This window comes from Muntiacus reevesi, chromosome 3 (assembly GCF_963930625.1).
Source record: "Muntiacus reevesi chromosome 3, mMunRee1.1, whole genome shotgun sequence".
Lineage (NCBI taxonomy): Eukaryota > Metazoa > Chordata > Mammalia > Artiodactyla > Cervidae > Muntiacus > Muntiacus reevesi.
Window position 1 is genome coordinate 178,091,411 of NC_089251.1, and position 13,996 is coordinate 178,105,406.

Consider the following 13,996-nt stretch of genomic DNA (forward strand, 5'->3'; position numbering starts at 1 on the left):
CCGGTTGGGAGGGCAAAATCAAGTCTTCCACTTAGACCTACTACTTGTGAGATGCGCATTAAGGATTCAAGCAAATCTGTGAAATAGGCAGTTGTCTATCTGAGCCTGGAGCATGAAGAAAGGGCAGAGTTGCTGATATAAACTTGGGCATCACCCAGGCACCTCCCCTACCAGCTCAGGTGTTCATTCCAACTTGTTGGATTTTCGAAGTCTACCTCTTACTTCCTGTCTTCAGTCTACCCCCATGAAATCAGTACTGCAAGCAGCAGGCAGATTCATCCCTTTAAAGAAAAGCTCTCATCTCTCTCACTTAATAAAAAGCCTTCCATGATTCTCACCCCTCCACGTCTTGCACTCTTGTCTTCCTGCCCTCTCCAGCTCAGTTTGAATTCTTGTTCCTCTTCTGTATTTCTTAGCCTCCCAGGTCTGTCTCCACAGTTTTCTGGGGTCCCTTTCCCTTCCAGCCCCATTTCTGCACATCTTCACCAAATGTCTCCTTGGTTCGGACCCTATAGGCAAGTTCTGTGCTTGATTTATCTTTGAATCTTTCCCCCAAAGTTTAGCCCGGTACCTTACACATAATTACTCCAGTTCCAGGAACTGCTTGTTAGATGAAGGTGCCACTCTTTCTCCTCACTATCCCCTCACAAAATGAGTTGGTTTGTAGGAATATATCAAAACTGTCCTACTATTAAGGTTTCCAGTGCTATATCTGACAGAAGACTTACACAAATAAACACATCCAGTCCCTTGAAATGGAGATAAATGAAGGAGTTAATTTATAAACATAAATGATAACAGTCAGATCCAACTTTGAAGTCATATTATCTGCCCATTCCCTTCTGGGAAACAAAAGCTATTTCAGTTTTGGTTCCCCTGCTTCAGATGGGGGTGGGGTGGAGCAACCAAGAAGTGTTTCTTTTCTTAAGACTATTTCCATCTCAACATCACTTTTCTATAAGTTGAGTCTCCACTAAATATGACTCTTTATTTCCAACAATAGAAACTCACAGTCAGTTACACTAAAGTCCGTAGGACAAGAAAACATGTTGGAAACTTTCCTCTATGTAAATTAAACAGGCTTAATTAAAGGATCAACAATTCAAGTTTCTTATCTTCTTCCCTCCTGCATTAAGTAAGCAAAGGATGAAGTCTGACTCGCCCATCAGTTGTTATCTTTTCAGACAGCTGAAGATAAAACAAATTTAGGTTAAAAAACATCACTGTTGACAGTGACTGCAGCCATGAAATTAAAAGATGCCTGATCCTTGGAATAAAGGTTATGACAAACCTAGACAGCATACTAAAAAGCAGAGACATCATTTTGCCGACAAAGGTCCACAGAGTCAAAGCTGTGGTTTTTCAAGTAGTCATGTACGGATGTGAGAGTTGGATCATAAAGAAAGCTGAGCGCCAAAGAACTGATGCCTTAGAATTGGGGTGCTGGAGAAGACTCTTGAGAGTCCCCTGGACAGCAAAGGGATCAAACCAGTCAATCCTACAGGAACTGAACCCTGAATATTCATTGGAAGGACTGATTCTGAGGCTGAAGCTCCAATACTTTGGTCACCTAATGGGAAGTGCCAACTCATTGGAAAAGATCCTGATGCTGGGAAAGATTGAGGGCAGCAGGAGAAGGGGTCAACAGATGATGAGATGGTTGGATGGCATCACCGACACGATGGACATGTGTTTGCACAAACTCCAGGAGATAATAGTGAAGGATGGGGAAGCCTGGCATGCAGCATTCCGTGGGGTTGCAAAAAGTCAGGCAGAACTGAGCAACCCAACAACAACAAAAAAAAACCAGTTAGGATATTACTCACTGACCAGACCTGATGAGCAACAGACCAAAGAGAAGTAATAAGGTTCAAATTTGTGTTCATTTTCTTTTTCTCCAACAGATTAACATTTTGCATTATGAATAAACAGACTAAGAAAAAAAATTAAACCTAAAAAAGTAGGTTTACCATAGGCTATGTTGCTGTTGCTAAGTCGCTTCAGTCATGTCCGACTCTGCAACCCCATAGATGGCAGCCCACCAGGCTCTCCCGTCCCTGGGATTCTCCAGGCAAGAACACTGGAGTGGGTTGCCACTTCCTTCTCCAGTCATGAAAGTGAAAAGTGAAAGTGAAGTCACTCAGTCATGTCCGACTGTGTGTGACCCCATGGACTGCAGCCTACCAGGCTCCTCCGCCCATGGGATTTCCCAGGCAAGAGTACTGGAGTGGGTTGCTATTGCCTTCTCCATTACTATAGGCTATAGTAGGACCTATATCTTTGTTTTCATCACTGAATGCACAGGAAATAGTAAAACTGGTTGAAAAACAGTCATTGAACTTAAAGCTGAGTCAGAGTCCATGACAGCTAGAGAAAAACCGATACACCTGCAGGTCAGCTATGGCTTTAATTAGATAGGAGGTCCAGGTGGATGCTGCGCACAGAAACTCTGGCCTTGATCATGTCCAAAGCAGAGGAAAGCCATGACTGTCATACTTTTCATAAATGAACTTCTTCTTTCTCTGCCTGTGCAGATTTTTCTCCATGCACATATTTTAAAAATAGAATTATATAACTTCAAATAACTGCTTTTTCACATTCTTACACTATTCATTATGAAAACCGCTTTACAAAAATATTTTTACATCATTTTTTAACTGGCCAGTTTTATTACATGACTGTATCTCAGTTGGGATCCCCTGGTGGCTCAGCAGTAAAGAAGCTGTCTGCCATTGCAGGAGCCATGGGTTTGAACCCTGGGTCAGGAAGATCACCTGGAGAAGGAAATGGCAACTCATTCCAGTATTCTTACCTGGAAAATTTCATGGACAAAGGGGCCTGGTGGGTTACAGTCCATGGGGTTGCAAAAAAGTCAGACAAGACTTAGTGACTAGACAACAACAAATCTCAACTAATTAATTATCTTGTTTGACTATTAGGTTATTTCCGATTTGGGGCTTCAAAAAACATTGCTCCAGTGAGCAAATAATTACTTCCTTTACAATATGCTTCTAAAAGTGGAAATACTGGGTCTGAGTATAATATGCACATTTTAAGATTTTTAATACATAATACCAAGCTGCTCTCCTGACTGTTGTTGTTCAATCAGTCATGTCCTACTCTTTGTGACCTCTTGGACGGCAACACACCCACATTTCCCTGTCTCTCGAAGCTTGCTCAAACTCATGTCCATTGAGTCGGTGATGCCATCCAACAATCTCATCCTCTGTCATCCCCTTCTACTCCTGCCTTCAGTCTTTCCCATCATCAGGGTCTTTTCCAATGAGTTGGCTTTTTGCATCAGGTGGCCAAAATATTGGAGCTTCAGTTTCAGCAACAGTCCTTCCAATGAATATTGAGTGCTGATTTCCTTTAGGATGGACTGGTTTGATCTCCCTGCAGTCCAAGGGACTCTTAAGAGTCTTCTCCAACACCACAGTTTGAGAGCATCAGTTTTCGGTGCTCAGCCTTCTTTATGATCCAGCTCTCACATCCTGTACCAATTTCAACTACCACAAGACAATGCCTCTCAGAAATCATTCCTTTTAATCTTTACTAAATTCATACGTGATCACTGGCATCCTTTTTTTTTTTTTTAACTGAACTGCTTAAATTTTACTTATTATATCAAATTGTCACTTGCATTTCTTCTTTGGTTGGGTAATGTGGGCAAATTAACCTTTGTGCTTCAGCTGTCCTCATCTGCAAAATGTAGATATTCCAGTATGACCAGTGTCCTTATAACAAGACGGCTATGAAGACAATGTAAGAACACCATGTGTTAATGAAGGCTGCTGCAAGCCAACGAACACAAAAGATTGTCAGCAAACCACCAAGAGCTAGGGGAGAGGGAAGGAAGGATCCCCGACAGGATTTAGAGAGTAGCCCTGCCAAAACCCTAAGGTTGGACTTCTAGCCTCCAGGATTCTAAGACAATACACTTCTTCTGTTTTAAGCCCCCAAGTTAGTGGTAGGTAAGTACTTCGTTACAGTAGCCCTGGGAAATTAACACACCAAGTAACTTAGAAACACATTCCAGTGTCTGCCCAGATGCCTGCTTAGCCCCCGAGCACTTCTCAGATAGTTCTCATTTGCCGCTGTCACTGTCAGATAACTCGGTGCCCAATCACATGGGCTGAAGACCAAGGACAATATGTTTGCAATTGAGACCGTATGTCTTGGAAATACCTAAGAACACTCTGACTCACAGCGAATAGTTTATTGAATTTGCCAACACTGTGTTCACTTTCTGGGAAGTGTATATTTTAGTAACTGTATATTTTTGTTCATTTTTGAAAGAGCAGTGATTCACAGTATGAACTATGCTGTTTTCATGTAGCAGCACTTAGCTGTGCCTACCTTGAAGGAAAAACTGTGAGGTTTAAACAACTATAGATTATCCATGAGTCTGTCCTTTTGTCTTGATTTCATTGCCATATTTAGTGAGACTGCAGCTTGCCCAAGTTTGGAAAATCAGTATGCTCCTTGGCTTAAAAAAAACTAAACCAGAAGTATAGTTTATTCCATACTTTGCTAAAAAATAAGTCTTCACTAGGAAAATAACTGTTATGTTGAATGAACATATGAAATATGATTTAAGACCTAATTTTCCTTTTATAGTATCAGGAGGAGAGAAGAGTCTAGAAGTTTCACCAATCTCACAGGACACCCTGTTGTAACATACTTTCCCCCACTATCTGTTTACATCCCTGATTTATTCTCCTCCTCTCAAAGAATACCCTCTAAAGCTTGTGACTGGTGCCCGAAATTCTAAAAGTGATCCTTTTTTTTTTTTTAATAATAGACACTGCCTTCTGGCAGATATGGTTTAAAAGCAAAACTAACAGTAGCTTCTTCATAGTGCTTTTACAGTGCCAAGTACTGTGTTAAATGCCTTTACGGATATCACTGCACTTAAACTATATGAAACTCTATGAAGAGTAGCGAGGTATATCCTGAGGAAGAATCTGAAGCTCAAATTAAGTTATGTTACAAGGTCTAGGAAACGGCACTTCGGGTTTATATCCAGGGCTGTTTGAATCACAACGAATTTCCATGCCCTATGCTCTCGTTTTCCCAGAGTCAGTGTGTGAAGGGCAAGGGCATGGGGCGGGAAGGGAAGCAGGAAGGTGTCTCAACGGAGGAGAGAGAAGAGGAGCATTGAGGACAAAGTGCTGGCATCTTCTAATTCTGCCTAAGGCTTTCCTTGAACCATTTTGATGTGCTCTATTATGATAGCATGAATGGTATTACTGAGCATTTGAAATGAGGCTAATACAAATTGAGATGTGTTAGAAGTATAAAATGCACACAGGTCTTTAAAGAGTTAATATGAAAAAGAGTGCAAAATATCTCACTAATATCTTTATTTGGATTACATGGTGAGTGATAAAATTAGCTTTATTGGGTTAGATAAAATGTACTATTAAAAATTTAAGTGCAGATATTAATGGTAGTTACTCTATGTGGATGTTGTGAGGATTAAAAAGTTAATTTAAGTAAAGCACTTGGAATAATTCCTGACTCATAGTGAATTCACAATTATGGCCAATAGATATTTTGAAAAATTTCTGTTCATGTTCTCTACTCAGTTTTCTATTTGAGTGTTTAATTTTTTCTTACTGATTTCTTTTTCTCTCAGATTTTTAAAAGGTCTTACTACATTAAAATATTAATCATTGTTTTCTATATATAATGCACATTTTTTGTCAACTTTATGATTTCCTTTTTCAATTTGCTGATGATTTTTTGGTCAGGCAGTTTAAGGATTTAATATTATTAAATTATTCACTTTAAATGAGAATAAAATACAGAGATTAAGTGTCAAATATGAGAAAAACAGCAAAGGAAAACATGTTTCTTAATAACTCCAGTTAAGAAAGAAAAGGATAGGTATGACTCTATAAAATTTTGAAGTTTTAATATTAAAAAAATCAAACAAACATAAGAGGTAAGAAAAACACAGAAAAATATTCACAATATATGATAGCTATAGACTAATCTTGACATACAAACCTTTGAGAAAAGAAAATATAAAATAAGGAAAGGCTATAAATAAGCAGTTCAATGAAAAAGAAATACAAACATCCTACTTCACTTATAATCAAAATGAGATACCACTTTTTTACATATAGATTTACAAGGATTTTTTTTTTAAGTTAATTACGCACAATATTGTGGTCCTATATGGGTGGTTCAGTCGGTAAAGAATCTACCTTCGATGCAAGCTCTATCCCTGGGTTGGGAAGACCCTCTGGAGAAAGGAATGGCAACCCACTCCAGTATTTTTGTTTGGAAAATCCCATGGACAGAGGAGCCTGGTGAGCTATGGTCCATGGGGTCACAAAGAGCCGGACACGACTTAGCAACTAAACAACAATTGTGCAAGAATGTTCACTGTGCAAAGCCAACCAGACAAGAGAGTGAGTTGGAGCTGAAGCCCTGCTACTGAACTGCTAGTTAAACCATATGCCTGCAGTTCTGCCTCACCCAGAGGGAGCGACTTCTATTTCTCACAAAGGACCAGGTGCTTCAAGAGAGATCCTCATACACAGTGCTGGTGAGAGGGCAGAAAAAGGAAATCTCCTCTAGTGAGAAAATATACTGATACAGCCCTTAGGGAGTAATTTGGCAAAGTCTGTCAAAATAAAACATATAAATCTTTTAACCCAGCAATTTCATCACTATGATTTTACTGGTACATGGAGTGCAAGAAGTTTGGATTAGGATGATCATTTCAACTTTGTTCATATTAACACAGACAAAACTACCTAGAAACAATATAAAAACACAAACAAAATGTAAAAACACAATAGAGTTCTTTTTAAAGGAAATTATGATATATCCACATATCACAATATAGATTAAAAGCATTAACATGAAATATTTTCAAGTTACATTGCATGAAAAAACAGCCTCTAGAGCAGGAAGCATACTACTCTTACTGGCATTTTGATAAAGATACATACATAAAGAGAAACTGTCTGGAGTGAAGAAAAGTTGTTCATGCTTAGTTATAATTTTAAAGGGACAGAGGGGCCTAGAAAGGAGTAAAATTCACTTTTATCCTGTCTGAACTGTCTTCTACAGTTTGACTTCTGAACTTTATGCATGTTATTTTCATTAAGAAAAACAATCAATTTTTGTTTTATGATTTCTTCTAATATGGGCTTTGCAAGGAAATGGATAAACATCCTGGGCAGGACAAAAATAAGTCTCTGATCAAACTACAGAAACAGAGAGAGATACAGGTTCTACCATGGCCTAGGTGTGAACTTATATACTTTATTCATTTGTTCTCTCATCTCCTAAAAATGAGAAAAGAGGTTCGGCCTGCCCTTTCAACTCAAGGGATAATGCAAAAACACCCAAGAGCTGATCTGTTTCACAATGAGCATGGGGTGGGGCTGAAGACCGAAAGAAATAGTCACTAGGCGCAGATACCATCCTTCCGACAACAGAGCCAGAGTAGCATGCAATTTTTGAAGTTAAAAAGAATAAAAATAATACAAAACTCTCATTCACATAATCATTGGCTTAAAGTAGTCAGACTGCACTGAGAATATTTGTTGACTCATTCATATGCTCAACAAACTTTTGTATCCAATCTATTATGCCCTGTACTTGGCAATGAGAATACGAGGCGTCTCAACTCTTCTAAGGCATGAGGTTAGAGGGCACGGAAGCCACACTATTTGGGGACACACTTGTTTAGCCTGTGCTTAGAAATAATAAATCTAATTCTCATAAAATAATAGGAAATCAAAACCAGCAACATATAAATAGGATTATATATCATATCCAAGTAGACTTTATATCCCGGGAATACAAAGTTGGTTTAACATCTGAAATTAATGTTATATGCCATATTAATAGAATGGAGGACAAAACCCTTATGATCATCTCAATCAGGGCAAAGAAAAAGCCTCTGACAAAATCTAACATTTGCATGATAAAGATGCTCAAAACTAAGACTAAAAGGGAACTTCTTGATAAAGGGCATCTAAGAAAAACCCACAGCTAACATGACACTTAATGTTGAAAGACTGATCGCTTTCCTCCCTAGATGAGGAACAAGACAAGAATATTCACTCTTGCCTCTTCTCAACATTATACTGTATAAAAAGTGATGACAATTAGACAAGGAAAAGAAAAGACATTCAGATGGAAAAGATGAAGTAAAAATCTCTGTTTGCACATGACCTTCTATATATATCTTGTGTATAATATGATCTTGTATATAGTAATGCTAAAGGATCCACTAAAGAACTATTAGGACTAAAAAACTGAGTTTAGCGAGTTTACAGGAGACAAGATCAATATATAAAAATCAATATATAAACCAATATATAAAAAATCCATATTCTATCACTGGCAAGCAACATTCTGAAAATGAAATAAGAATGCAATTTCATTTTTAAATGAAATTTTAGTAGCTATTTTAATAGCACAAAGTGATAAAAATACTGATAAGCAATAAATTCAACAAAGGAATGATAAGACTTAATACACTGAAAACTAATAAACATTGTGGGGAAGAAATCAAAGATCTGAATTAAATGGAAAGACACTGTCCATTTCTATTCCTTGCCTTTATGGGTTGAGCCACTTCATTGCTAAGAGAACAATATCACTGAAATTAATCTACAAGTTCAACACAATCTCTATCATACTACCCATAAAAACTAACTTAAAATGTATTACAGACCTAAATGTATGAGCTAAAATTACAAAACTTTTCAAAGAATATGTGTAAATCTTGTTGTTGGTTAGGCTATGGTTTCTGAGTAAGGAAACCAAAAATGCAAACAACAACAAAATAGATAAACTGGACAAAATAAAAAATTTCGGTTGGAAATCATAGGATCAGAAAAGTGAAAAGACAGCTCTGAGAAGGGGAGAAAATCTGCAAATCATATTATCTGATAAGGAGTTTGTATCCAGTATACAAAGAACTCTTATAACGCAATAATAGGAAGTCAAACTGCTAATTAAAATTAGGCAAAAGATCTGAATAGACATTTCTCCAAAGAGGATATACAAATGGTCAATAAGCACACGAAAAGATGCACAAAGTCATTAGTAATCAGCGAAATGCAAATCACAATCACAATGAAATACATTTCACACTTATTGGATAGCCATCATCAAAATATAATAACAAATGTTGATGAGGACACAGAGAAACTGGAACCTTCATACACTGCTGGAGGCAATGGAAAATGGTACAGCCACTCTGCAAAACAAGTAGCTCCTTAAAACATAACATAAATGTAGAATTAACATATGACCCAGCAATTCCACGCCTAGAAATACTGCTGTTACCCAAGAGAAATGAAAATATATTCAAGAAAAACTTTTACCTGAAGTTCATGGCAGTATCATTCAGAGACAAGAAGTAAAAATATTAATAACTGAAATGACCAACTGATGGATGTATAATACAGTGGAATATCATTAGGCAATACAAAGCAAATGAAGCGCTGATACATGCTACACACGGCAGACCCTTGAAAACATCATGCTAAGTGAAAGAAGCCAGTCACGAAAGGCATGTTGTGTTGTATGATCTCGCTTACATATATTCTTCCTACAGAGACAGAAAGTGGATTCGTGGTTAATTAGGTCTAGAAATGGAGGGTTGAGAAGGATGGGAATAGGGACTGATGGTTGCAGAACACTGTGAAAATACTAAAAAATGGTATGCTAATTATATGTCAATAAAGCTATTTTAAAAAAAATAGAAATAATGACTCTAATTGCATGTTTTCAGCAATAATTCATTATCACTGGTCTTCTTAGAACCCAGAGAAATAAATGCGATCCTAAACTGAAGGGCTCAAAAGGGCCAGAAATGGAAAATGAGAAGCAAGCTAACCTGTCGCCCACAGAGCTGATTTTTACAAAAGACCATGTCAAGCAACAGCTGTAAACGACTGGACTCTGCGCTACTATTGACTCCTTAGACTCGGATTCTGTTAAGCATTTAACATGGTAATTATCTTCACCACTGTAACCCCTAGCAGCCACTCTAGACTGAAACACCTAGTATATAACTGAGATGACACGAACAAGTATCTTCACACCACTTGTGAAACCAGTGGCAAACAGCTAACAAGGAGTCAACGTGATACTTGGAAGAGTAGAGGGTTTGGTGTTTTCAGACTCAGAGAAGAACACCAACGTGAACACAAAACTTAGATATGGCAACCACATGTTCTGTTTCTGTTGCTTTTTTCATTTTCATTTGGAATCTGATGGCAAAACTTCAGGGAAATGGAGTGATAATAATACACTTAGAGGACCTAAGTGGGTATCATAAGAAAATCGGCCTGCTTTTAACCATTAAAAAACTTCAATCATAGCAACCACTAGCCCTAAACCAACCAAACAAAACCAAGAAACCCTCTACTCACGATGTCTGGACTGGTCACTTCAATATATACAAGCTTTTAATCAACTAAACAGAGAACCTATTATTTAATTATAACACCATTCCATGAGATATTTCTTTGAAATATCTTTTATGGTCAAGCATAATTTTTTAAGTTACTTTTTGTCTTAATAAACTGCCCAATCTCTTGAAGTGATTAATCAGTGTATTAGGAATTATAGCAATCTGGGTGTTTTTTGCTGTACTGGGTAAGAGTTAGGAGGGCTTCCCAGAGGGCACGGTAGTAAAGAATCCATCTGCCAATGCAGGAGACACAAGAGATATAGGTTCAATCCCTGGGCCGGGAAGATTCCCTGGAGAAGGAAATGGCAACCCACTCCAGTATTCTTGCCCGGAAAAGCCCATGGACAGAGGAGCCTGGTGGGCTACCGTCCATGGGGTCGCAGACTATAACAGAACTGAGCACTCACACAACCCAAGAGGTTGCATTTTAGGATTCTACTCTGCATCTTAACATCATTTATGTAACATTCCTTGATTTTTATTAAAGCAAAATTCACTTTTTTACATATTAACCCTAACAATACTGTATGGCTAAAAAACTAAATTCAGAGCAGTACTTTATACCTATTATACCAGGGTACTCATCTAATCCTATGTTTTGCCAGTGCAGAAATTTAAATATATAACTCTTTCTTGAAAGAAGTCACTCTGCTTTAAAGTAAGACAAATGAGAGTAAGTCTTAATTGCACAAAATAGTTTATACTAAGATTAAGATCCTAATCAACACTCCCCTTCAAAACCCCCCCCAAACACTATCAATATGAAGTCTCTTCTGTTCAACTGCACTGTACAACCTTGTCATGAACAGTAAGGGAAGGTGTGATTTCTTCTGGACTCTGATTTCTCTCCTTTGCAGAGGGGTTGGTTTTCCCGAGGCAAAATCTTATTGTATTTCAGAGTGAAGTTCTGCAATCTAAACAAACCTAAGTGGGGTGAAGCTGGAATGGTAGAATCCTATCGAGTTGAGACATCCTGGAACTGATTAAAAACAAGAATCAAACAAACAAAAAAACTTCATCTGTGCCCTGTCATTTCCTTTCAGCAAGATCCTGTTGATGTTTACTCAATTTGCAAAGTGCATCAAATATCTCAAGAAATAACTTAAACGCTCCCTCTGAGGATTTTTTTTTTTTAATTCTTGATAGAAAAAAAATGTCAAAACAGTACCTTTTAAACTTGTCTCATTGTCCAAGCACAAGTATCCCCATCAAAAGCTTGTTTGTCCCTACAGTACTGGAGAAACGCCAGACATACGTACCTTCCTTCCTTTTTTTTTTTTTTTTTTTTAAGAATATGAAAAAATGATACTTCAAACGGGGCAATAGAGCTCAGAAACATTACACACATTTCCATAAAACTCGATAACTGAGTTCATGAAGTTTCCCCTAATTTTATAGCCTGTCTAATAAAAAAGTATCATTTAAAACAATTAAGCTTTTTTCTGTTACTAAGTATTCAACATTCTGCCTGGATAAGAGAGGGCAATCAGCACTCTACTCCGAAAAAACAAACCATAAATCAGTTGACAAGCTTGAAAGAATTCAGTTCTAGTCTGCTCAGAAGCCAAGTGTAAATACAGAGAAACCTGTTGGCGCGTTTATCTTGCTCTTTGAGTTTCGCGTTTTAAAAACAAAGCAAGACGCATATGGCGTTTCTCGCAAATTTCAGGCTCAGAAGTGATTCAGACCGACCCGAAAGCGAGGCATCTCCGACAGAAAATGGAGCCTGTGCCTTTAAGGTAAAATCGGCTGGATCCCAAAAGGCATTCCACTTTTCCACGACAAAGAGTTTGGGGGAGCGCTACCTCTCGGGTTTCTCGGAGGGACTCGGCCGGTGCGGCCAGAGCCCGGCCCGCCGCGGAGCCCTCGGCCGCCCTCGCGGCCCCGAGCGGGTCCCGCGCCCGCGCGGCGGGAGCGCATCGCGCGCGCCCCGGACTCACCGCTGCTGGGCTGCGGGGACAGCGTGGAGACCGAGGTCTGGCCCATGTCTCGGGTCTCGGGGCCAGCTCTGGCGATCACGCGGCTCTTTCGGTCCTAGGATCATGGGTCCGCTCGCAGACAGAGTTCCAAGCGTTCATTTCCCAGTCGGTGCGGAGCTGCCCGCCGAGTCCCCTCACCTTCTCCCCCTTCGCGGGTCTCCCGGTCCGGCCGGCCGCAGCCGGCGCGGCGGATCCTGCCCAGCGGATGCCTGTCATTCCTCTATGCAGATTAGCTGGGGTCAAGGGTCACGGGGGAGGAGAGAGGGGGAGTGGGCGACGGGGGCGGCGGAATGAGGGGGGCGAGGAAGTGGGGAGGGGAGAGGCTCGGGCTGGTCCGGCCGCGCCTGCGGGGGCTGTGAGCCCCGCAACCCCCCCAACGCCCCAAGAGCAGAGAGTTCGGGCGACTCCCCATTAAACTTAAAAGGTTCACTGGCAAATGATCCTTTAGGGCTGGAAGAAAAGGAATTAAAGTACTTAGTCACGGTACTTAATTTAAGAAAATTTGTTTCTAGAAAGTTAGTTCCTTCCTCTCATTGTTTGCTGTTACGTGTGCATTTTTTTCCTCGTTTTAAAAATCTTCCTTTTAAAAAATAGAATTTTGCAGTATTAGTGGCCTCAATCAGGTTGAACAGTAAATCTGAATGATGGGTCTATGTGTCAGATCAACAAAGCATACACTTTGCTCTCTGCCATCTAAACTCTGAGATGCTCACCTCTCCTATATCCAAAAGAATCACTGTGAGACTATCAAACTGTGTGTTTAAAAGGTGAAGACCACAGTAATTTATTTTAGAAGCTAAAGTTCCATAAAAGTTAAACTCAATCCTACTGTAATTAAATCTTAACCTCTAACTTCTTTAAAATATGAATACAAGGAAATACTCTTGGTATTTGATGAGAACTCCATGCCATGTCTATCTCCATCTATAGATCGCTAGGTAGATATAGATATGGCATTAGGGTGGTGGTTACAGAAATGTGATTCACTTAATGGAAATTCATTGAACCATATATTATGATTTGTACATTTTTATGAACCTATATATTTCATTAAAAAGCTTTTGAAGTGTATTTGTTTTTGAAGGGGCTGGGCAGCCAGGCTTATGGGATTTTAGCTCCTCTACTACAGATAAAATCTTGGACCCCACCCCCACCCCTGGCAGTGAGAGTGCCAAGCCCTAACCACTGGACCAGGAGGGGATTCCAAAAAAAGTGTATATTTTAATTTTTAACTGATGTTTATTGAAGTATAGTTGATTTACAATGTGTGAGTTTCTGCTGTATGGCAAAGTGAATCAGTTATACATACACACATACTCCTTTCCCACATAGGTCGTTATGGAGTATTGAGTACAGGTCACTGTGCTATGCAGTAGGTCCCCATTGGTTATCTCTTTTATATACAGTAGCGTGTGTGTGCCAATCCCAATCTCTCAATTTATCCCTTCCCTTCCCTTAAAAGTGTATTTTATTAAAAACTATTTTTAGGTCACTTGCCACAGCTTTCACATTTTAGGTTATCCCAGGCTGTCAACTCTGAACTATTAAAAATCTATATAGT

At 39.1% G+C, this 13,996-nt stretch overlaps 1 protein-coding gene across 4 annotated transcripts in view; it reads right to left on the bottom strand.

The window, feature by feature from the left end:
• Positions 1-12,639, bottom strand: part of PHACTR2 (phosphatase and actin regulator 2) — a 137,679-nt gene extending 125,040 nt beyond the window's left edge. For all 4 annotated transcript variants that reach the window (XM_065931227.1, XM_065931229.1, XM_065931228.1 and 1 more), the window contains exon 1: positions 12,397-12,639. In XM_065931227.1, coding sequence (XP_065787299.1) covers positions 12,397-12,442 — 46 coding nt within the window. In that variant the 5' untranslated portion in view covers positions 12,443-12,639. The remainder of the gene's footprint in view (positions 1-12,396) is intronic.
• Between the last annotated feature and the right edge of the window lie 1,357 nt (positions 12,640-13,996).